This window comes from Perissodus microlepis, chromosome 14, assembly GCF_051167445.1.
Source record: "Perissodus microlepis isolate ML-2025 ecotype Zambia chromosome 14, ASM5116744v1, whole genome shotgun sequence".
NCBI classification, from domain to species: domain Eukaryota; kingdom Metazoa; phylum Chordata; class Actinopteri; order Cichliformes; family Cichlidae; genus Perissodus; species Perissodus microlepis.
In genome coordinates, this window is record NC_140474.1 from 11,854,008 (window position 1) to 11,879,597 (window position 25,590).

General features: G+C 38.2%; 3 protein-coding genes across 4 annotated transcripts; 2 read left to right on the forward strand and 1 right to left on the reverse strand.

Annotated features, from left to right (window-relative positions):
• The first annotated feature begins 1,824 nt into the window (after positions 1-1,824).
• LOC146373520 (multidrug and toxin extrusion protein 1-like) lies at positions 1,825-5,991 on the forward strand. The gene is made up of 17 exons (XM_084950795.1): positions 1,825-1,983; positions 2,086-2,187; positions 2,326-2,394; positions 2,521-2,669; positions 2,941-2,983; positions 3,099-3,143; positions 3,269-3,366; positions 3,473-3,570; positions 3,652-3,765; positions 3,929-3,996; positions 4,115-4,223; positions 4,317-4,392; positions 4,478-4,547; positions 4,652-4,784; positions 4,921-5,015; positions 5,182-5,271; positions 5,440-5,991. Exons 1-17 carry the CDS (start codon positions 1,825-1,827, stop codon positions 5,719-5,721), a joined length of 1,800 nt encoding a protein of 599 aa, XP_084806921.1. The 3' UTR covers positions 5,722-5,991.
• Positions 5,992-7,218: 1,227 nt separating this feature from the next.
• LOC146373521 (multidrug and toxin extrusion protein 1-like) lies at positions 7,219-15,997 on the forward strand. Of its 2 annotated transcripts, XM_084950472.1 has the most exons (17): positions 7,223-7,449; positions 7,795-7,896; positions 8,134-8,202; positions 8,302-8,450; positions 11,361-11,403; positions 11,500-11,544; positions 11,665-11,762; positions 11,850-11,947; positions 12,033-12,146; positions 12,241-12,308; positions 12,431-12,539; positions 12,624-12,699; positions 12,811-12,880; positions 12,971-13,103; positions 13,202-13,296; positions 13,420-13,515; positions 14,190-15,997. In XM_084950472.1, exons 1-17 carry the CDS (start codon positions 7,342-7,344, stop codon positions 14,478-14,480), a joined length of 1,764 nt encoding a protein of 587 aa, XP_084806598.1. In that variant the 5' UTR covers positions 7,223-7,341; the 3' UTR covers positions 14,481-15,997. The 2 variants fall into 2 exon arrangements, with proteins under 2 accessions (XP_084806597.1, XP_084806598.1); XM_084950471.1 differs by having other exon boundaries at positions 7,219-7,449; positions 12,811-13,103.
• On the reverse strand, positions 14,489-25,412 carry slc47a3 (solute carrier family 47 member 3). Its single transcript, XM_084950476.1, has 17 exons — positions 22,651-25,412; positions 22,328-22,429; positions 22,167-22,235; positions 21,925-22,073; positions 21,793-21,835; positions 21,145-21,189; positions 19,815-19,912; positions 19,603-19,700; positions 17,848-17,961; positions 17,700-17,767; positions 17,483-17,591; positions 17,045-17,120; positions 16,588-16,657; positions 16,368-16,500; positions 16,137-16,231; positions 16,006-16,048; positions 14,489-15,041 (listed from the first exon to the last, which is right to left on the reverse strand). Exons 1-17 carry the CDS (start codon positions 22,780-22,782, stop codon positions 14,830-14,832), a joined length of 1,656 nt encoding a protein of 551 aa, XP_084806602.1. The 5' UTR covers positions 22,783-25,412; the 3' UTR covers positions 14,489-14,829.
• Positions 25,413-25,590: the final 178 nt, after the last annotated feature.

Here is a 25,590-nt window from a genome sequence, read left to right on the forward strand (position 1 = left end):
GATAAAAAAAAGTCAGAATTCTGAAAAAAATGTCAGAATTTGGAGAAAAAAGTCAGAATTCTGAGATTAAAGTCAGAATTCTGACTTTAATTCTATGTGTAAAATACTGAATTTTAAAATCTTAACCACATGTTTGCAAGTTTTTCTTTTTGTTTTCTTCCCCTGAAAACCCCTGAAGGCAAACTTATCACATGTATGCATCACATGTGCGTCTATGTGAGAGAAAACACAAACTAAGGCGGTGGATTTCTTTCTAGAGATGTGTGATGCCACTGCTACGCACAACATCTTGGCATTCACGTGTGTTATTTTCTGCAAAAAAAACAGAAACAAAGTGGCAGTTTTGGTTTCGTACCCATTTCACTAGATTTACTGTTTGAAACATGAGTTAAAGAAAGGCAAAAGATGATTCTCCACATTTCCAAGCGTGAATATATCTAATTGTATACTCCAAGCATTTATGATAAGAGAGTTAGGTTTTCAATAAGAGAAGTAATCTGAGTGACTCAGTGTGAGTTTATGGAAACAAGTTTAACAATTTAACAATTATATATTTATCTCCTGCTTGTTCCAACTGAAATGCACCACATGGACTCCACAACGTAGCAAATATTAACTCATGAAACAGACTTTGTTCTGTGTTACAAATACTACATAATACAGCTCTATTACATAATGATATATTTTTATTATTTGGTTTTTGCTCAAACTTGCATTTATTTAACAAAAGCGAACAGCTTACTCAAGGTGCTCACGAGAGTGACTTGTATAAATTTGTAAAATAAAAGTGTAATAATTGTGTATTAATCTCCAGGTCCCTCCAGTTGAAATGTATCATTAGAGACTCTCAAAATCCTTGCCTCCTTAAAAGCTCACAAGAAAGAAAGAAGCAAAATCACTTAGTGGTAAAAACATCTTTTTGAACTCTATAAAAGAAGTCTACGTGCAATCACTCTCACAGAGATAGCAAGTTGAGTGGGTTTTATGCCTAACAGCAGCAGAAGGCTGCATCTCAAGTGATATGTTTCTAGAGCACTGACTGCATAACCTTATTGCGCTCCAGTATGACACGGAAACACTATAAATCTCCTGCAGGATTGATTACTGCAATGCTCTTATTTTTGGTCTTCCGAAGAAATCTTTGTTACCCCTGTAACTGCTTCAGAACTCGGCTGCACATGTTGACGAGGACCAGAAAGATTTTAAGATCTCAGCACTGGCTCTCAGTCAGTGTTTTCAACTTGATTGCCTTTATATGTACCTGTATATCTACCTTTTTAAAACTTTATTTAATTTTATCGCCAGTGTTTCCGTACAATGGGTTGGCGTCTGATATCTAGGTGAGAATGTAGGTGCAGTGAGGGCATAATGAAGGGGATCTATGTATGTTTTTGTTTATTTTCTGGTTTTAATGTGTACAGCACTTTGTGTTGTATCCTTATTGTATGAAAAGTGTGATATAAATAAAGTTTTGATTTTGATTACATCCATGTATTTAGCAGCTACAGACATGCGGTGGGATCTTGAAGGTGATTTTGCTCGCACAAAATGGCAAAGCTCCCACGTGTGTGCAAAAGAGAAACGACATAAAACCAGAAAGATTGCAAAACGAGTGCTACATGTACTTATTAATGAAATGCAAATTCCTAGAGTGTATCTGCAGTCAGAAAACAGTCTAGACCTCTGTAATGATACTGTGAAAATAAACAAAAAAGACTTACTGGATAACTTGGGGGAAATTCATTAGTAACCTTTTAAGATGTTGAAAAACTTAGAACATCAGTGGTGGATTCTGTGCATAGAGGGCATTACAGATACAAGTACATGACAGACAGGATGGATGCTTCAGTGGAAAAACCGTCTGGTCCTGCACACATGGAGGTTTCCAGTGACAAGCTTTTCTGCTGCAGGGGAGTTCGTAACAAGGTCCCTCTGACCTACAGAGAGGAACTGTATCACATCCTGAGGATGACGGGGCCTCTGGTAAATACTGATACTGTCTGCTTACACTCTTCTTCCTGTAAGACGTTGTGTCATGTGATACCTGTATCACCAATGGAACATTTTTGGTATTTGTCTTTCTAGCTGCTGTCTCGAATCCTCAATTACATGCTTCCGTTTGTGGTTACAATGTTTTGTGGCCGTCTGGGAAACGATGTGATGGCCGGCTATGGATTAGCTTCTGCTGTAAGTGGTTGTCTGTGGAGGCTGATGTAAGGAAATCATAAATAAAGACAAAGTTTCCAGGCACCTAGCAGATGGACAATAGATATTACAGCTATGAATTAGTGTTCTCTATATACCTATATTTCATATTCATTTCAGACCATTAACGTGAGCACAGCAGCGACAGGCACTGGTCTGGCACTGGCGTGTGATACTTTGGTGTCTCAGGTTTGGAAACTCATATTTTATTAGTTTTTTTTCCCTCTGACCCATAATTTCCCTTAATGCACATCCTAACTGTAACTATTTCTCACATTCATAAAATGATTAACTATGCCTGTGTGCTGCTTGAAGACCTTTGGTGGTAAGAACCTGCTGCGTGTGGGAGTGATCCTTCAGCGAGGCATCATTATCCTGCTATTGTTCTGTCTCCCCTGCTGTGGTCTCCTCATTAATGCAGAGGCCATCCTCTTATGTCTGGGCCAGGACCGTGAGGTGGCCCGGTAACTGAGCACACAGAACTTGCACATACAACTCAATCTTATTGTCAGTCAGAACAAGATACCCTCTCAACGCTAACAAGTGTCTACACTAACACTTGTCCTAGTCCCTTTAGGAGTCATATGCAGTACAATAACTTTCAATAACATTTCTTGCCATAAATTACTTTTTGAGTGGTAGCAGAGCTATCTGAGCCTGAACAGTGTATCTAACTATAATAGTCATTTCTTTAGCTTTGATTGGATCTGAATACATCTCCTTTTTTCCCCCCAGAATAGCTCAGCTGTATATTACGGCCTTCCTTCCTGCAGTGCCGGTGAGATGTGATTTTTCTCTCTGCTTTTTGTGCAAATTCAGTAGAGACACATATGCACACCATTTTTTTTTTCTTTTTGCTAAATTTAAGCATTTTTGTCATAATTGTTTTTTAGGCAATGTTTCTACATCATCTTCAGGTGTCTTATCTACAGAACCAGGTATGCTAATGCTGTGTACATAATTGCCTTTTCTTGTAATAGAATCACAGTTTGTTGTCTCAATCAGTGCGATACAGAGAGAAAGGTATGCTAAGCCTTGCATCATCTGGTGTTTGTGTACTCAGGGAATAATATTGCCACAAATGTACACTGCTGCTCTGGCAAACATTGCAAACGTGGTGACAAACTACATCTTTCTTTACTGGCTGGATCTTGGTGTTGGGTAGATATACTCATCTCAACTATCATTTTACACACGCACACACATGTATACAGAAGAAAAAAAAGACATACTGGACTATCTCTGTGTCTTTGCATATGGCTTTCAGTGGCTCTGCAGCAGCCCACACTCTAGCTTGGATTTACATCTGCGCTTTTCTGTTTGTGTACATCTGGTGGAAGAAACTCCATGTATCAACATGGGGAGGTGAGATATTTAAAATGCACGCTCTCTCTGTGCTTGCACTAAAAAGTTCTATATAAACTGAGCGTCTCTCTCCCCCTGCAGGCTGGTCTGCAGAATCACTGCAGGAGTGGGGCTCCTACATGAAGCTGGCCATTCCCAGTACCTTAATGACTTGTTTTGAGTGGTGGGTTTATGAGTTTGGAGGATTCTTTGCAGGTAATCCCTATTTATGGTGTGAAATATATATATATCCAATTATCATGGAATATGTGCAATATTCAGGATTAAACCAGTAAAGCCTGCTTCTAAGATAATTGGGTTTAGAGCTGGCAATACAGTCTGCAAAGGCTATAATTTATTCTGTGTCTGTAATGATCAGGAATGCTGGGTGAAGATGAGCTGGCAGCTCAACATGCTGCGATAATGGTGGCTTTCATTACTTACATGGTACTGTGTAGTGACTGCAAATCAGAACATTACATTGTCGCTTCTTTCATAAAAAGTCTCAAATTTGGGTGATTTATTTAACTTTTTCCTTTCCTTTTTCAAAACAATGAATCCATAGTTCCCTCTTGGTGTTCAAGCTGCAGCATGTGCCCGTGTGGGCAATGCTCTTGGGGCTGGAGACACTGACAGGGCGATTCTATCAGCCAAGATGTCACTGGCTCTTGCAGGTTAGCTAAATGTATTCTTCTGTGGTGTCTGATATTTATGAGTATTTCAAGTTAGATTTTTTTTTCAGTATGACAGATTACTTACCTTTCCAGGTAGTTTTGCTGTTGTTGAAGGCCTCTTCCTGGGTGCTACTAAAACAATCATTGGATTCATCTTCACATCTGATGAGTGAGTCTGTGTACCTGTGTACCTAAACACCTGCTTATACAGTAGAAACTCTATACATGAGACTTTGGCTTAATTATCATTACAGAAAAATTGTAGCTCTGGTGTCACAGTTGATGAACGCTTATTGTTTCCATCAATTTTTTGATGGCCTTGTGGTGAGTCTACCAGCTCTCGTTGTATTCAGAGCAACTATATTTGCAGCATGATTCCAAAGGCACCAGATTCATGTCAAATATGAAATTTGTTTTCCCCATCCCAGTGTGTGTGCACAGGCATCTTCTTGGGTACTGGCAAACAGAAGATACCAGCTGCGGCTAATTTCATTGGATACTACTGCATAGGGCTTTCATTGAGCATCACTCTGATGTTTGATGTAAAACTAGGAGTGCTAGGTAATTACATCAAGTGGTCATATTTTGTTAAGTTCATAGACATGCAAGAAGAATAAATTGTTGCCTAGCAAGAGCCAGTTATTACAACTGATGCTCAGCGTGATTTCAACAGACCCATTTGTCTTTCTCTCTGCAGGTTTTTGGCTTGGACTGCTCATTTGCGTCGTCTTACAGTCCACCTTTTACATCATTGTCATCTTCAAGCTGAACTGGAAGAGAATGACAGATGAGGTATATTAACTGACTAATATAACAATCAAGGTCATGCAGGGACTCAGCTGTTCATATACAGACAGAGATTTGTTGTTTTAATTTTTTGAGGCATCTGTGAGTGAGACAAAGCTGTACTTGAATATGGAAAATTTTGATTTGGTTTTGCAACTTTTCTATTTTTCAGGCTGTGAAACGAGCTCAGAAAAAGGCTTACATGACGGCATTAGGCACGGATGTTGTTTCAGACATTGGCCAAACATCAAGCAATGGGAATGTAAGTGGTCCAATCTAAATTGGTTGATGTGTCTTGTTCTACTTTGTTATCAGAGTAGAAGTAGCACTTCTACTACTTCTAGTACTTTGCTCTATGTTTATTCTTACATTTCATTACATTTATCTTTATTTAACTTAATAAAGTAATGGAAAATACAATTCCTTTAAGTCAGTAGATGGCTACACACCAGTGAGTACCAAGTGCCAAGCGACACAGGGCGAACACGTGGACCACGACCCGAAGAGCAGCCATCTCTCCATCACTCAGCTGATCATCAGGCGAGGCCTCACTATGTTTGCAGCTGTTGGACTTCTTGCTGTGGGAGTAGGTGTGTACTTCCTTGTGCCTTTGCCAGAGACGATACCTGCAAACTCTACAATGGACAGGATTAATAGTACAGATACTCCTGATCAAATCTTCACCAGTGTGCTGGTCACATTAGAGAGATAGCGTAAAAACACAGTGTTAAGCTCTTACAGAATGATTGTCTTGGACTGTTTCAGGACTAAACTGTAACAGATGTGATTCAAAAATAAGGTGAATTAATGGTGTTGGGTACATTTCATTTTCTTCAAATTATCATCATTATTAAGTAATAAATGACCTATTTCATCACAAAGTGATGAATGTGTATCTGATTGTTTTATCAGCATTTTGTTTTTAAGAATACATGTCAACAGTTGCTAAGTATAAATCCTGCCTGGAGATGAAAATGAAACTTTGTCTAATGACCAAAGAAATAATGCTGTTGACAGAAATGTAAATAGATGTTCCATTTTAATTATTAAAAAAAAACATTCTAGGTTGAACTGTTCTGTGTGAATTTTTTTTGCCTGTTTATTTGATTTTTTTGTCGTGGTGAAGCCAAGCTGTTTATGTAGGGGTGGCCAAACTCAGACTGCATGATGCGGGATATAAAATAGAGTCCAGTTATTAATTTCTTTCTCCTTTTTTCTGCATGGAAAAAAATGAAATCATGAATTTATTTCACTCAATTTTTTAGAAATATTTTAAAAACATATCTAATGTGTTGCTCAGGTGATAAGAATTTCATGTCTTTGCACTGTTAAATGGAAAGCTGTAAAAAAGCTGTATAGAAATGTTTCTATCTCAAAAATAGTTATTGGATCCTGTTCTAAGAGTATGCACTTGTCCCCCTAAAAGCCTTCACCCTCATATATGTTAGGTAGCTCGAGTGTTATAGTAGCTCTGGGTTATGGAGACCTTAGTTGATCTTTCTCTGCTCTGAGAAATAATCTCTTTATCACCTCTTGGTTCTGCTGTGTGGCCTCCTCCTGGTAGGACATACCTGAAAAACCTCACTTCACCCCACGTCCTAAGGGGGACGTCCTGATCATATGTCCAAGACATCTCAACCAGCTCTTTTAAATGTGGAGGTGCAACTACAATCATACACTTGTTTTTGTGTGTCAAGTCTCTAAGAGATTTATTAATGAAGGTATTAAAAGGACATCCTTCCCCAAGACACTCACAAATGTTTATTTTATGATCACATTTCCCTCTTTACTCCTTTTCTATTGTTAACACCTCTTTGATGGTTGAGTTCTTAATTACCACTTTCAATTTGGCTTGAGAAGGCATTAAGTAAGCTATTTCATGTTTCTAGGATGCTGGATTGTTTAAGAAGTCTGTGAAATACTACAAGAGATTACATTATCAGATTTTCTCCAACAATGGCCTTTTTTTGGTCTACCATTGTGCGAATGTTTGATCTTTGCAGTTCTAAAATCCTGATGCTATTATTTTTGTAAAATTTCCTCAGCTGACCACAACTAGAGGTAGTTACTTGTGTTTTACACACGTTTATTCACCCAGATCAAAACATTCTTGCTTTCAAGTCCTCACCCCCATCTTTGCCTTTGTTGTGGTTGCTGAGTGTTTCTCTCTTCCTTCTCACAATCTGTGTTGTTTCAGCTGGACTTTGTTTTGCTCCAAGGCAGCTGTGGCTGCATCCTTTGCAGCATCCTGGAGTGCAACTAAGATGACTGTGTGAGAGTATAGAGAAAGATTTTAGTGGAAGAACATACATTAGCATCTGGGGCTGCAGACATGGAGAGGTCCAGCGGCAAACGTTTTTGTTGTAGACGGGTGTGCCACAGGGTTCCTGTGGCCCACAGAGAGGAACTGTACCACATCCTGAAGATGACAGGTCCTCTGGTAAGTACTGGGATTGCTCACGTGCCATGATCTTTCTTTAACAGACCACGTAGATGGAGATTATCCTTGCTGATGATACAACAGAAGACTGATGACAGTCTTTCTTTTCAAAAAAAAAGTTTAAGATGTCAGGAAAACACACTTTCACAGATGTGACACTAAAACTGAAACAAAATTTGGCACTTTTTACTCGCTGAATAATGACTACAAACTGCAGGAAATAAACTTGTCAGGAAATCTGTGTACCACGATAATTAATTGCAGTATGTAATGGTATATTTTTAAATTACTTGTCATGTGATACTGGTATCACTCCTGCAACATTTTTGGTATTTGTCTTTCTAGCTGCTCTCTCGAATCCTCAATTACATGCTTCCGTTTGTGGTTACAATGTTCTGTGGCCGTCTGGGAAATGACGTGATGGCTGGCTATGGATTAGCTTCTGCTGTAAGTCATCATCTGTATGCTCCACTGATGTTTTGAAGCTTACTCGAAAAATGCACTAAATGAAGAAGTAATTCCGAGGATGCTGATGGAAGAAAAGGAATTGTTACTTAAGTCAGCAAGATAATTGTCTCGTAATCACTCGGCAACAACACTTATGATTTAATCTATGCTCAGCACTTGACACTTGCTCTTAAGAATCACTCAAGTTTTGCTTATAATAGTTTGCATTCATTTCAGACAATTAATATTACCACTGCAGCAACAGGATATGGTCTGGGACTGGCATGTGACACTTTGGTGTCTCAGGTCTGTAAAACCAAGTCGACATGATGATATCATACACTGGAATTTTTTGCTTTCCCTTTTTTCTTGCTGCCATCTTTAAAATGTTCATTATCCTGACAGACTTTTGGTGCTAAAAATCTACTCCGGGTGGGCGTGATCCTTCAGCGGGGCATAATCATCCTCTTGTTGTTCTGTCTGCCTTGCTGGGGTCTCCTCATTAATGCTCAGGCCATCCTATTATGTGTGGGCCAGGACCCTGAGGTGGCCAGGTAACTAACAGCAGCAAATATACTGTAATATTATTGCTACAACTAGCATAGATATGGGTACATTTAAACATGAAACCTGATCTTCTCAGGAATAACATCTGTGCATTAAAACCATTTCTGGTCCCCAAAGATTCACTAAACAGAATCACAATACAAATTAAGTGAATGTCAAAATTATCTCAACTAATCGTATAAAACTGAACCAATGTTCCCTCTAATTTTTCATGCGTCTGAGCGAACACAAACTCCCTGAGTTGGACCACTGTGAGCAACAGCAGACGTGTGCACTCTGGTCACGCCAGCATCGAATCCATCCAAGCTACATGGTTTATTAAAATAATCAAATTACAGCATTTATGTTAGACTACTTTTAATTAACTGCTTTAGCCCACTTACAATGAAAATTTTAAAAAATCTTGTTCATGACCTGTGTAGTATGTTAAAACTATTGGAAGTAAAAATAACTTGAACTCTAATTTTGAAAACACAACTTTCTTTTTTTATATATATATATAAAGCTCTGACTTGTATTATGAGCAGAGATGGGCAGTAACGCGTTACTGTAATCTGATTACTTTTAAGTAAGTAATCAGTAATTAGTTACTGATTACTTTTTTCAAGTAACTTGACCAACTGATTATGAGTATGAGTCTGTGGTATGGGAGAGAGTCCTGTAACTCTCTGTCTGCAAAATACAGTATATAATGACCAATGTTGGGCAGTTAATTAAATAGTTACTTCTTCAAAAAAGTTACTGAGTTATGCAAACAACAAAGTTTTTTGCAGCTGTCTACCTAAAAATGCAGCCAAGGCGTTTTTTAAAATAAACATTTCAAACTATTTACAGAACAATCAGGTGTTCTGCATCAAAGTTGATGCCACACAAATTATTTCTGCCACTCCAAAAAATAATTTCTGTCCACTATGAGATGAAGGAGAACAACAGCCTGATACCTGCAGGCCTGACAACAGGAGATGTATCACTCCTGTAACACCTGTAACATTCAGTAGTCGTCTCATTGTTCTGACACACACAACAAAACTATTGACTACACTGCACACTAACTACACAAGATCTCTCACATCTTAAAACACCGCCGCCATTCCTAAAACTTCCCCCCTTCCTAAATAACTAAATGCCATGTTGCCATATCATTTTTTGATTATTTTTATCATAACTCTGGTTTTACGTGGCCTATCAACACAATTTAAAAACTGGTATAAAGTCAACACTTTTTCCGTCAATTGTTCCGTCTGTCCTGCTCACATCTCCAATGGTTGTACACGTTGTCATTAACGTGGGTTCACTCCACATCGGCCACGCCGCTTTGCTAGCTAAAACACCGGTGTCGTCACATAAGGACGCTGTCATAGCCTGTCAACGACGTTCATTAGCTGCGTATATACGAATGTGGATCGCATTATTGGCTGGACTATGGGCTAAGGTGGGATCGTTCTAATCCCATACGGGAGCAGGCAGTCACTTACTGACTAACACTGCAAAACAGAATTGTTTAAGTTTTAATTGTAATTTCAATTCAGGTTAGATTTTTTTTTTGTGCGCAACACAGATTTTCTGTGCGCAGAGACCGTGCCAGCAGTGCGCAATTGCGCACGCGCGCAGCTTAGAGGGAACATCGATCTGAACTCCATCACAGTCATTCTGATTAACTTTTTGCTTTATTCAGGGAATCACCAAATATGTCTTAGGAGCTTCACTAGCAATGCTCAAACTGCTCTTGTCAAGGTCTCAAACAATCTGCTGCTCGCTGCTGACTCTGTGCTCTTCTCTATTTTCATTCTCCTTGACCTCATCTCAGCCTTGCATATTGTGGACCAGAACATTTAATTCAGTCAGTCTAAAGAACAGTGCTGGTATCAGTGATGTGACGCTGGATTGGTTTATGTCAGGTCTATCAAACAAGTAATTTTCTGTAATGACTGACAAAGCCTCATCTTCTCATTCAAATGGATGGAGTTGATTTTCGCTGCTATGCAGGCACAAATTTATGTCCTATTAAAACCTGTTACCGCTGATATCTCACATATTAGGTCCCGTCTAGCTGAATTAGGAACTGGATGTCTAAAAACATTCTAAACCTGAATGATCATAAAATTGAAGTAATTATAATTACACCCTCGTCCCCCAGCACTAGCAGCACTTTTGATCTTTTTTCTAATCTGGGTCTCCTACAGTATTTAAAAATGTCTGAAGAGAGACTCATAACCTGGGGTAATTTTGGGTCCAAGCTCTCTCTTTTATATGCAGGTGTTTAAAGTTATGCAGTCCTGTTTTATTCCGCTTAGACAGATATCATTCCTATCTCATTTCGATTAAGGTCATCCATGCTTTTATGTCCTCTGGACTTGACCACTGTAATGTACTTTATTCATCGTCATAACATAAATAAGATACAAATAATTCAAACTGCAGCTGCCAGGCTTTTAACAAAATAAGTGACCAGATGAAATCAGTCTTTACAGCTCTTCACTTCCGACCTTTTAGCCTTAGAAATGATTTTACGGCTCATTTTTGAAGCCTAACTTTGTTAAGCACCTGTCTGCATATCTAAGCTGCTGTATCCATATGAAACTTCCTGCTGCCTGAAATATTCAGACATGCCTGATGCCTCTGCCTAATGACCTCAGGTTTCTTCTAAATGCATTTTTATTTTTTGGCTTTTTTAACCCACTAATGTCTTATTGAACAAAGCAACCTCTTTAATGTGTAAGATTGCATGAGTACTGGTTTCTCTTCAATTTGAAATTGCTTTTGTTTCTACTGAAATTATTTATTTTTAATTGTTTGTGTAGTTCAGTACAACTTTATTTTGAAAAGGCCTTTATGAATACATATAAACTAAAATGTAAAATGTACTAGATGTACTCACATGCACTTCTTGCTTTCAGAATAGCCCAGCTGTATATTACTGCCTTCCTGCCTGCTGTACCAGTGAGTCGCTGCTTTTCTCCTTAACCTTTATACAAACATTCAAAACCAATGTTTGACTTTTTTTGTGCTGTGCAATAATTTATTATTCTTCCGTAGGCAATGTTTCTACATCATCTTCAGGTGTCTTACCTGCAGAACCAGGTCCATTTCTCTATTCCGATCCCGTACTGGTTTTACAGATATCGTGAATGTTTCTAAAACTAATTACAATTTTGGTGGAAAAGGAAATGTAATCACGCTGACTACATTTTGTATTCTCAGGGAATAATACTGCCACAAATGTATAGTGCTGCTCTGGCAAACATTGCAAATGTGGTGACAAACTATATTTTTATTCACTGGCTGGATCTGGGTGTTAGGTATGTGAACTCACACTCATATCACTTCAAATGCTTTAATTCTGAATAAGAGAATTTAACACTGATATCAACCCAAATGTCTTGCAGTGGCTCTGCAGCTGCAAATACTCTGTCTCAGATTTACATCTGTACTTTTCTGTTTGCTTACATTTTGTGGAAGAGGCTTCATGTAACAACATGGGGAGGTATACTGAGAACAGTGATGATCTCGTGCACCATCTTGTTCTTTTCCCTAGTTTTATATAAATGAGAGTCTCTCGCCCCCTGCAGGCTGGTCTGTAGAATCACTGCAGGACTGGGGCTCCTACATGAAGCTGGCTATTCCCAGTACATTAATGAAATGCTTTGAGTGGTGGGTTTATGAGTTTGGGGGATTCTTTGCAGGTAATCCTTTTTTTTTTTTCTTTTAGATGATCATAGATCAGCTAAAAAATATTTGAATCATGCCTGCTCTTTCTTCTTTGTCTGTAACAATCAGGAATGCTGAGTGAAAATGAGCTGGCAGCCCAGCACGCTGTCATGATGGTGACTGTCATAACATATATGGTATAGTTTAATCACTACAAATCAGAGAATTAAATTCTCCCTTCAAAATATTATTTTGGTTGCTTTGAACCGCCTGAGAGCAAATTTTCTCCTATACTTTTTTCATAATAATGAATCCATAGTTCCCTCTTGGTATTCAAGCTGCGGCATGTGCCCGGGTGGGTAATGCTCTTGGTGCAGGAGACACCGGCAGAGCACTCCTAACTAGCAAGATGTCCCTGACTCTTGCAGGTCAGTTAGAAATGTATCGTGATTTATATTCGTTTCCCATAACTTTATTACCGTTATACAGATTTTGGAGCCCTTGTTTTCTAGGTAGCATTGCAGTTGTAGAAGGCCTTGTCCTTGGCTCCGTCAAAACAGTGATTGGCTTCATCTTCACGTCAGATGAGTGAGTTCAGCTGCATTCACATTTCACTAACAGTAATATTCCTAAACACTGTTATTGCATTCAAAGATTGGCAAGGATGTGCAAAACCTTAATTAAACCTTTTTCTTTCAGGAAGATCATAGGTCTGGTCTCACAGCTGATGAATGCTTACTGTTTCCTTCAGTTCTTTGATGGTCTCGTGGTGAGTTTTAGTTACACTTGGCAGCGCGTGTATGCTCCTAAAAGCATGACAAGTAAATCTAATATAAAGTTTATCTCTGTTTCATCCAAGTGTGTGTGCACGGGCATTTTCTTAGGCACAGGGAAACAGAAGATTCCAGCTGTGGCTAATTTCATTGGATACTACTGCATAGGGCTTTCTCTAAGTATCACGTTGACATTCGTTGCAAAACTAAGAGTGTTGGGTAATTGCACAAAGTGATGCTTTTTTTGTAATTTACTAAAATGAGCTTTTAAAGTGAAGCTTGCCTTGCACTTAAGTAATTTCTCATTTTCTCTGCAGGTTTCTGGCTTGGACTGCTTGTTTGTGTCATTTTACAATCTACCTTCTACATTATTGTCATCTTTAAGCTGAACTGGGAACAAATCACTGAGGAGGTATCATATGAAAACAACCAATAAAGATACTGTGCCTCAAATTGGAGATCAGTTTATACTTAGCTTCCAAGACCCAAAAATATTAATAAATCTATTGCTTACACTGACTTTTCATATTTACAGGCTGTGAAACGGGCTCAGAAAAATCCTTCGTTATTAGGAAGAGCTCCCGTGACAGGCACTGTGGATAACAGCACCCAAGATGAAACATCAAGTAATGTGAGTCTATGTAACAGTTAAAGTCAGCAATAGCAACAATTAATCTAAATTTCTTGACATAGTTTTGTTTTTCTTAAACCGTTCTTGATTACATTTATATTATGTTTTCTTCCATTACTGACGTATATATAGTACTGTGCAAAAACCTGAGCCACCCTTTGCTCTTTTGACATGACCTGCTTTTCTACTCATTTCAGTCCTTGTACATGGCCATTTTCAGAGGAATGATTTCCTTGTATTTGCTAAGTCACTTAGCACTTACCTATGAATCATGGAAGCTTTAAAAGGAAACTTTTTTTAGTCTTGTGTCAACACAACAGATAAATTAGCAAAGAATGGATTTTAAACTGTATCTGTACCCATTTTCCCAGCAAAATATTTTTAAAAAGTGGAGAAATTAGATTTTCGCAGAGTACTATATACTATTGCAGTGGTGGATGCTCATATTCAACATGGCCAGATTTTCAAAGAGTAAGTAATCCCTATGTGCTAAAAGCTCAGTTTTCACACTGTTCTATATGCTGGATTGATTGCAAATGTTTTTTTTTTCCTTTTCTTTGCTCTGCATGATTGCAGTGAGCACAGCACGTCCTTCATACACATACTTCATGCACACAGGTTATGACCACAGCAGTGTGACCAACCTGCTGGTGTTTTTGTTTCATTGTTCCTAGCTGATGGATGGCTATATGTCTGTGAGCACTGAGTGCCAAGACAGGGGCACTGTGGTGCAGGATCGAGATGTGACACAGAAGCTGAAGGGCAGCCGCCTTTCCATCACCCAACTGATCCTCAGGCGAGGCCTCATTATGTTTGCTGCAGTTGCACTTCTTGCTGTGGGAGCAGGTGTTCACTTCCTTGTGCCTTTGCCCGAGACCAACTCTACTGTGGACTCGATCAACACTACATATACTCCTGATCAAATTTTCTCCACCATGTTGGTGCCAGATGAAGAGTCAGAGTGAACAATAGATAACTGCAATGATTCTGTTTAATGTTGTAAGAACAGAGAATCTGAGGTTACCTTCTCAAACCAGTTTTAGTTTGACTTGTTTGTCTCTGCAAGGTGTTGTAAACTGAACACAGGCAAATTCGCCATATACTCGTCATGTTTAAGAGTAATATAATGCTCGTTCGTTGATTAATCAAGAGACCATTCATTCATTTCCTGCTCGTCTGCCTTTGTGCCTGCTTGTGCCATCCGTTACTGTCTGCTTTGTAATGCACATGCTAGCATATTACTGAGACCTCCCAGAAAAGCAGCACTGGAGACTCTGGAGTTATTTCACTGAACGAGACAGACATTACTCATGTTCAGGTAGCCAAGTTGGTGATAAGTAGGTTCAAAATAATACCAACAGCCAAGACGAACAACATGAAAGCTAGAGCCAAGCCTCTACGCAGAACCAGAGTCCTGAAAGAGAGCTCTCCTTCAGCTGTCCTCACTGTTGTTTCCACCTCAACATCCATCAGATCAATGGTGTCTGCTTGACCCACTGAGTTACCAGGGTCTTCTAGTTGGGTACCTGGACATAAATATATGCAAATGTTCCATGTTAGGGATCATGAAATTATAATTGTTATTCAAAATATTGTTCACAGTTTGGAAGTTTTCTATATTAATTGCTGTATAATCAATATCTAAAATCTCTGAATTGTTTTTTTTTGTTTGTTAGTTTTTTTATGGTTCTATCTGCTGATCCAACTGAGTGCTTTTTTAGTGTTGCCATAGACTGAAGTTAAAGATGTTAAAGGACATTTAAAAAATATGAAGATCTTGGTTTCTGATTGTTTAGCAAATACCAATTTGCAGACAACAATTTGGACTTTGAGCATTTCATACTTTTAGACCTTGCATGATTAAAAAACAAAACAAAAGTAAGGACACTTACTACATACAAACATATCAAAATAACAACAATAATAAAATAGCTATAAAATATGTTATAGACCTTTAAAAGTGTTACTTCTACATGTAGATTGTGCTTTTATTAGTTTACCCTGTCTACAGCAACTAAAGCATGACACTTTTAGGATTATTGTCAAAGATAAATTGTTACTGGTGACATAATGCTGTCCTAACCTTTCCGCACTCAACACATTTTATTGTGGCTTGAATATGACAAAGGTAGTTTGCGCATACATATGGAGACATTGTTGCAATAATCAAACTAACAACAACATAATTCATTTCTGGTGGCGCAGGATACATTTGTCGCAGGTTTTGCGACAAATGTATCCTGCGTCATTTTTGGGTCCACAATGTGGTTATTGAAGATTTGGGGACACAAGAGTCTGTAAAATCTTTGTGAATGATGTAGAGACATAATTCAAATACACAAACAAGATTCATTAAATATTCTTCTAAAGGTATCTTTTAAACTCTGTATGTTCTACTTCCACACAGAACTGTTTTGTTTCTCGTGATGAACAGGATAAACACTTTTGCTCTTCAGCCAAATTAAATAATTTGTGAAAACTGCCCCTTACCTGTGTCTGTGGAGCTTACATGCACTCCTGCTCTGATCTGAGCCTGCAAGACGAATCAATGCGTGATCCTTTAATCATAAAGAGACAGCCGAAAACTGCTGAAAATTAAATATTTATCCTTAAACACAAACCTCAACTGTGACGTTTTTCCAGTTCATTCTGATTAGATAGAAAATCAGGAATGAGCATTGCAGGAACACACAGGTTAGCAAGCCTGTCCACAGACCTGAGGAAAACAAAACATGTTTTTCTTTAAGAGGAGGAAGGAGATGTTGATGCTGTGGTAGAAATCAAATGAAAAAAAGAACTGTAGGGACAAAAATAACATGGATACAAACAGCTGATGGTTGAAAACATCTCACCCTTGATTCCTAATTTGGCTGCAAACATCAGTGACACTCCAATCGGAAAGCCAACACCATAATATCCCAAAATGTTGCAAATAGCTCCAACTCTCTGTTTACCTGCTCCTCTTATTATGCCACACACGGCAGCCTAGTCACGCAAAAAGGATAAAGACATGGTTAAGGACCCACAAACACATACTTTATGGGATGTTTCTGGGGTATGGCAGATACTCACAGATGTTGCATCGAGTAGAATGAAAGGTGCATAAAAAGATAGGACATCTGAAACCCTTTGCCTGATTTGTCTGAAAGAAGAGAGTCTAAATTTTTAAAGTGAGACTGGTGAGTTTGTAAAAACATATTTTTGTGTAATTTGAGCCTTGTGCAACGTTATACAATTATGCTGTCTTAGGAACAGGAGAAATATGTAAATAATTATCAGCACAGCTGAGTGCAGCTACCATAAACCTTTGTGTCTATTCAGTATAAGAGAGCTTATGTAAGCGAAGGATGACAGTAACTTATGTAAGGGTAAAAGGTCGTTTATGAGGCCTGCTATCTCCCCTAGACTCGATACTGAAATTGCATGTGTAAGTGTAACCCATGCTGGTATTTCCTTTCTTTTTTCTTTTAAAGTAACAACTGCTGTGATTTATAAAACAAACAAAAAAAACATAAAATTATATACGCACTCATCATATGTAAAAACATAAGAGATGTGGTCCTTTAGGCTTCCAATGAGAGTTGACAAACATATAGACACTGACACTGCAGTAAAGACAGAAATATAATTAAAGATTTACCTTTTTCGGGAGCAACATGCCTTAACAGTCTTTTTCCTTATAGGATCGAAACCCTTTCTTGAGGGCACATCATAGGTAGGTAAAGAGAAGTGAAAATATTCACGCTTTCTGCTAACATTTATAATTACGGAGACTGTTTAAAATTTCTAAGCTACTTTTGTGCTTCCTTCTGGAGAGCAAAATTGGAATTATGCAACATTAAATTATGTAATTAATTACCTTTAATTGACTGTCTTTAAAATATTTTTCAAATGAATATTAGACAAAAAACTAACGAAAAAAAAAACAAAACACACGGCAAAGAAATAAACATTGATGCATTCTGACCTGCACAGAACATTGACATCTTAGCAGACAGCTTGGCCTGCTCCGTTTCTCCACCTCCCAAAGCATTTCCAACTCTTACACTGCCCGCTATGCTGAAACCCAAAGGGAACTAAAAATAAAAAAAGTTGTTACATTGGATGGATGTAAAATGAGAAAATTCTTTATGAATAAAGTTTTTTGGCAGTGCAGAGGGTTTGTTCACATCAAAAGGGCTCACCATGTATGCAACATTTGCCAGTTGATACACAACTGACTGAGCTCCGAGTTCCACTTCATTTATGAGACCTGTCAATGGCAGACAGCGGATAGATTTCAGAGCTGCTTTTCTACAGACAAAGGCATCCCAAAGTGGCCTGTGGCATTACCTGCTAGAAAGCCTCCAATCTCATATGTCCACCATTCAACACATAGCATGACCATGCCAGGGACAGCCAGGTGGATGTATGAGCCCCAGTCCTGGAGGCACGCTCGAGACCAACCTGCGTAAGTGTTTATAAAGTAGATGTTAGCAATTCCAAATGTATATTTAAATTAAAGTGCATACAAAAGCAAAAGAAATAAAATACTTTAAAAATTCTCTCAAAACAAACAGTAGTCATATAATAAATCAATAAATCATTTGTCAACCTGCTTTTCTACCACATGATTTAAAGCAAATCTCAATACGCTAATTTCCAGTTCTATAGTTTTACCCTTTGTCATAGTACTGGGTGCGGTGACCCAGTGTTTGTGTTTTTCTGGTTTACGTTATATTCTCTGATTTGTCATTTTTCATGGTTTTGGTTCTCTCTATTTTTTTCTGCTTATGTTATATTTATAGTCCCTGGTCTTTAGGTTTCTGTCCCTGTGCCCTTCCTGTGCTCCATGTTCCCTCTGTTGTTTCAGTGTAAAGTCCGTATCTTTGTGAATGTCTCTTGTTTCCTGTTTTACTTTGACAGTCTCGCGTCCTATGCTAGTGTTTTCAGTTTTGCTTCCTTCCCGTCTCGTCATGCATGATTACTCCCAGCTGCGTCTCATTCCCTTGTTATTCCTCTGTGTATTTAAGCCCTGTGTTTTTCTCTGTCTGTTGTTACCCCATGTGCTGTGTGGTTCATTTGTGAGCCTGGATTTCTTTGTCCTTAGTCTCTAGTTTCCAGTTTCCATGTTCAAGTTTTGGTTTTCACAAATTTATTTTATCAAGTGTTTTATCTCAGCGCAACAAAGCTGCCTTCCTTTGTTCATCCCGTCGTTCGAGTCCTGCGTTTGGATCCTCATCCTGCCTGCCACAGCAGTAAACATGACACCCTTGGACTTGTGTGCTTATGTGGCTTTGCTTAAATTTTTAATCGTCTCCTCCTTTTTATTTGCTCCCTTTAGGTGTTCTCATCTCACAGTCTGTTGCTTTGGATTTTTTCATTTTGAAAAACAAGCCATTTTAGCTCCTCTCGTTGTAAGGACAACTTTGTTCTGATTTGCTGCTTAGATTAAAACAGCGGATGGTTTGGATCACCATATTTACACCCAGGCTGTATGAAAGAAATCACTTCTCTTTAGCATCATATAAATCTAAGAGTTGAAAAGTTGAGCATTTAGAGCAGTCTGAAGTCTGGGCTTTGCTTACAGGGATTACCTAGTCTTTCAAAGTAGCCCTGTGTAATGTGAGCACTCACCACTGTCACAGTATAATAACAGAAAATAAAGTAAAATAAAACAGGTCCACTTAAAGGGAAAATAAACATGAACTTGTTATAACTCTGCTCATTTTGTTTGTAACCTGGTTGTAGGTTTTTTTGTTTTTTATTGCTTCTTAAATGCTTGATTCGTCAGTTCAGTCCAACTTCAGCTTCGACCTTCGGACTTTTATCTGGTGATCTGTTGACCTCATCCACCTAACCCTTCCATTAAAAGTCACTACATCCAGCTGTCATCATGACAATAGTTAAAATAATAGTCTTTCTCAGACATGTTTATGTTTTCTTTAAACGCTTCTAACAAGTTGTTCATTTTGTAATTGTGTAAAAACAATTTATATTTTATATAGTTAAATAAAGATTTCTGTTAGTTGTTAATCATTGTTAAACTCATTTGGGTTTCTCTTAATATTAAAAATAACCAGTATCCAGTGTATATGCAGTACTCACCTCCCCAAGTGGCCTTATGAAGTCCTTTCCATATGATATAAGCAAAGAGGATTCCAGCCATTAAGAACTCGGAAATGGCATTGGCTATTGCAGAACCTCTGTAAAGATTATTTCAATGTGTCATGTTGGTTATACAATATGTGATGTTGTCAGTTGATACCACTAAAGACGATACTAACGAAGTCATGTGCAATCCAATAAAACAAACTCACGCAACTCCAAGGTTTAACGGGAAGAGGACGATGTAGTTGATGAGTGCATTTAGAAGATTGACAACAAAGCCTGTGATGACCTGTGGCCATATAATGCCCTAAAACAGAAATGCAACAAGTTTATTTTAATTAGGAAATGGCGAAATGACCGCCCAGATAGACTGGGTAAAATAAGTATTGAACACGTCACCAATTTACTAAGTAAATATATTTGTAAAGCTGCTATTGCCATGAAATTCTCACTATATGTCAGCAACAACCCATCCAATCAACAAACGCAAAGAAATCAAACCATAGATGTCCATGCGTTCGGTTTTGTGTAACAATGAGAAATGACACAAGGAAAAACTACTGAAGACATGAAGAAAGGGAGGTTTAAAAAGGCATGGACAGTCATGACACCAGCTGAAATCAACCCTGTCACTTCTGGTTCAGTCCCAACTGATGGCTTATAAGTAGTATCTCATTTCCAAGGTGTCACACAAGAATCATCTCATGATGGGTAAAGCTAATGAACTCTCTCGAGCCCCCCCAACCTTATTGTTGCAAATCATACTGATTACACTGGTTACAGCAGAATTTTGGAACTACTGAAGTTTCCGATGAGCACTGTTGGGGCCATAATCTGGAAGAGGAAAGAACAAAATTTTTACATTGAACAGGTGCTAGCTGCAGGATTTCAGACAGAGGAGTGAAAAGAATTATCAGAAGAGTTGTCTAAGAGCCAAGCACCACTTGTGGAGAGCTACAGAAAGACCTTTAATCAACTGGTACAACTGTTTCAAATCAATAAGTAATGCACTCAACCACCGTGCCCTGTATGCATGCTTACCACATATTGCTGAAGAAACAGCATGTTGAAGCATGTTTAAAGTTTGCTGAACAACATTTAGACAACCTGCGTTCATACTTTTATCCTGTGTCAAAAGCTCACCTTTGAAAAAATTTTACTTAAAAAATTGGTGATGTGTTCAATACTTATTTTACCCGCTGTACATGACATCACTACAGTTTTCCATCAACAGACAAAAGGATGATTAAATATCTGACTGATTTCCTGTAATCAAAAACAGCAGTTCGCAGTGTTTGTCAAGTGAAGTGAATCATAGTTTTATTGACATGAAAGGGCTCAAGCAGCCCTGATCTCCTTGCTATCTGTATGTGGACACCATCAGTCATTAAACATTGTAGCCAGTAGGACTGGAGTCTCACTTACAGACACATATTGTATATTCAATCCACTCTATCATTTTGTGGATAAAAGAAGAACACAATCTGTATTCCCTGCGATCCAAACTGTATTATTCAAAATAATCACAGAGATATTTACCTGGTTTTGCAGATATCTTGTTTCTAATGAGTAGATGAATGCAGCCTGTGGCACACACAAACACACACACACCAAAAAAATAAAAACAGAAAGAAAAGAACAACATAGTCTGAGTTGCAATTATTTGAAACATTTTATTCTAATGTGATTAGACTGGGACTCATCCTGTTTGGTAGTGACAGCTTGTTACATCATCAAATACACCTGTACAAGGGGGAAAATAAGTAGAGCTATGCTGTACTAGGTAAGTTAACCAACTAAGTAAGTGTTCAGCAGAGACTTTATAGACTCATAGATTTCTACTTAAAATAACGCGATTACTAGCTACTTAAAAAACAGGGTTGAATTTATCTAGCTGACTAGTTAGCCCACTTTGGAGAAGATTTTACTGTGGGGATATTTGATTTCTGTGTCTGGGATTAGCAAGGCCTCCTTTTTGTAGGTGTATTTTTATTTGGAAGAGTGACTTTAAATCTATCTTAAAACATTAATAAAAGGGACACATAAGGAATAATCAGGTCGGCCTCCAAGGAGATGCATGTCAGCCTGTTCCTCTCTCCCACTTCGATGACTTTCCACTTGGTTAAATTTTGTGGCTTTTGTGTTGCACACACATGTGTTATTATTATTAGCTTTAGACATACTTACAGGAAGTGCGGGCATAAAGATCTTCACATACATCTGACACAACCTTGAAAGCGAGAGAGATTGATTTTATCCCATCAAAATGAACACACATTTTAAAATTCAAGAAAGCATGAGCGGATTGTGACGGCTGACCTTGCCACCTCTGGTTCTTGTCTGACAGCCAGCAGAATCGGCTCTGTGTTAATAAGGATGGCCCAGCAGGGGAAGCAGGCCAGGAGCAAAATGAGGATGGCCCGCTGCAGAATAACTCCAATTTTCAGCAGGTTATGGCTTCCAAAGGTCTAAAAGCACAGAACAGTTTAGTCTGCCATTACTATTGTTAAGCACCATCGTATCTGATGATAAATTATTTGTGATGGACCAAAGATTCGCACCTGAGAAACCAGAGTATCACATGCTGATGCCAAACCACTACCAATAGATATACCTGTAACATTAATAACCTGGAAATACATTAGAAAACATTGTGGATTGGATGTCACTTTTCTATTGGTTTAATGACTTAATAAAAGGTGAGTGTTTGAATTTCACTTACTGCAATGGCCAGAGACACTCCTGCCAGCTCTGTCTTCCCCAGATGGCCACAAAATATTGTACTTACAAGGCTCAAGGAAAAATTCATGAGCTGGGATATCATCTGATAAGGAAATTCGAAATTAATTTAAAGTTGCCAGGGCAACAAAAACAGCTATTTAAAACTAGTAATTTACAGCGTGAGGGGCCAATTTGTTCCAAAATGTCAATTTGTCAAAATCTTGGTATTAATCCACATAATCAAATGCCAATGTATTATTTTAAGTTTTTATTTTTTATTATACTGATTACTGACCAGCGTCTATTTAAATACAGGGTACTTACCACTGGTACTGAAAGTTTTGACAGCTCTTTTATTTCGCTCTTGAAACCAACAGGAGCCAGCATGCGGATTCTCTTTAATATAAAACATTCCCTCCATGAGGAAATAGGTGCGCTCTCTGCCCCGGTATCCATGTTTCCGTGGGGAGGGGGGAAATGTCTTTCTGTATTGACCGCTGTATTTATGCTGCTGTTGAACTTGAACCTCTTCCGGTGAGTCAAGGATCTCTGTCAGTGTTTAGCATTAATGATGAAAGTGGTTGAAAGTTTGCTTTATGAGCCGCGTGAGAGGAGCACACGTCAAGCGCTGGTCAGCTGGTCTTAACGTCGAAAAATGAATTGGGAACTGCTTTGACCACGTTTTGTCGAGCCTTCAAAGGCTGTCCACGTGTTTATGAATCGTGTGGATTGCACCACATTCACATTAGCGTCAGTTCTGTCTGAATATTGCGTAACCGTAATCGTGTTAAAGGTTGATCAAAGATCCCCCCCACACACACACACACACACACACACAAACACACAAATGATGGCTGGAGAAGAGACTTTGGCTCTGTTGGTACTAAGCTAGTTTAGCATAACGGCGCATATTTTGCGCTCTGGCGATCAGGATAAGCGGTCACAAGAAGGTCTCCCGTGCGCGTTTACATGAACGCGCTGGTTATCAGTATCTGAACAGTCTAAGAGTGGCGTTTTACAGATCAGATCCCTTTAAGTGCCATCTACACGTCATCACAGACATTATTAGATGATGATAAAAGTTGATTAAACATCTATAAAGAACATAAGAACTCATAACAGCAAAATCCAACACTGTTACATGCAGTTAATGATGCGTAAAATCGCCGAGTGCTGCTGTTCATTTCTAGGCTGTACATTAGAGCTTTAAAACTTTAACCTGGATCCATTAAAATGTACTGTCCCAATAAGAGAGACGCTTGAGTTTGTCACAGATCAAAGTGAAACATTTGACTGATTTAACAAGTATTCTTGACGTGTGTTCTGTGTTTCCCACAGTTACTTTGTAGCAAATTGGAATAAAGTAGAACAACATTTTACATATTTTGTGCATCGCCAAATGAATGCATGCACCTGCTCGTCAAAATTGGATTAAGGGTTTGAGAGTAAAGTTTCAATATAAAAACAGAATTCAAGCACAGGCTTATTCTATATCAAATTTGATATGCAGTCCTGTATCCTGTTGTAGGATCATATTTAAATGCTTCTGGGACAGTAAAACTGCTGTGCAATTGTTTGCTGCCAACAGACAAAAATAAAGGCATGTAATAATTTATATTTATTGCTGATGCTACAAAGTTACACAAAAACTTTAGACTTGACTGAAAACATTTAGATCCTCCTACTCCCCAGGGATGGGATGCTATTTTAGAATAATTGGTTAGTGGATGGTGATTTCATATTCCATCCATGATTTTACCCCCCCCCCCCCAAAAAAAAAAGGTCATTTTGAATTTGATGGCAGCAAAATGTCTCAGAGAACTGGGATAAGGCTGTGTTTACCACTGTGTAGCATCCCCTCTTCTTATAAATGTCAGGGAGCTGAGGCGACCAACTGTTGTGCCTTTTGGAAAGGAACATTGTCCCATTCTTGTTTGACACAGGACTCTTCAGTTCGGTGTCTTCTTTGTTGTATTTTTCGTTTCATGATGCCTCAAATATTTATAGATGCAATATGTGGCTTAGTACTGTCTTGTTCAAATATGCAAGGTCTGAAGCCTGAAAAAGGTCATCCCTGGGAGCATATGGCCTTTTTTTTTAAATACAGTACCACCTGTGGCTCAAACATTTTCAACCTTGTCCCTTGTGGACAGAAATTTCTCCAGATAGATGATGATGGCATTTTAGTCTTCACAGTTTCACATTGAGGAACATTATTTACATATTAATGTTTTTTGTTGTTGCTTTTTTTTTGTTTTTGTTTTTTTACAATTTGTTGATACAGATTTTTCTTTGTTTGTTTGCTTTTTCTTTACTTCAGATAAACTCTGTAAGATGTTTTTTTTATATCCAATAATGTTGCTGACCAGTTGCGAGATGTTCCTCCAGCTGTTTCTTTTACGTATTACTCACTTTTCCAGCCTTTTGTTGCTCCCACTCCAACTTTTTTTGAGATGTATGACTGCCATCAAATGCAAAAGGAGATAATAGTTTTCATGAAATACCAAAATATCTAATTTTAAAGATTTGATGTGTTATCTTAGTCTACTGTGAATAAAATATGAGTTTAGGAGATTTACAAATCATTGCGTTTTGTTCTTATTTACATTTTACACAGCATTCTAACAGTTGCATACAGATATAGAGGGTACTGTAAAACAAGCTGGACAAAACTGTTTGGGTGTAGGGGAGATGATATAGAAGAAAAGCTGGTTCTGCTGAGGGTATAAACCTGTGGTTATACCTTTGTCAGTGTCTCAACTGCTCTGTGGACCAGCTAAGGTCAACATTATTCTGCTGCAGTAAATCTACTTTACATTAGGGTCATTTGACGGTTTCAAGGCCAAATAATTGCAATAGTGAGCTGGATGGCCAACTGGAACTCTATTTCCATGTTTCGTAATGTTCTGGTCAGACCCTTAGAAGCTTTCTTTCTTCCTTTCTTAAGTAAGTGGTATACATACAGTACACAGACACGTAATTTTGCCTGTTGTTTGATTGTGCATTGCACCACCAGATGGAGCCATTTACTGTGTTCCTATTTAAGCTTGTGGTTTTTGAGAAAAGCATGTTTCAGTGCATTTTAAAGTTCTCATACTTACATAGTATGTTAAAATGTAGATATTGGATACATTATATTTAGCTTTGTAAGCCTCTTTGAATAACGACTAAAGCTTAAATCATATCAAGACTTTTTATTTATTGAATTTACCAGGATTTATAAATTGCAATTAGACCTACTTATGACACCAATATCAGAGTAAA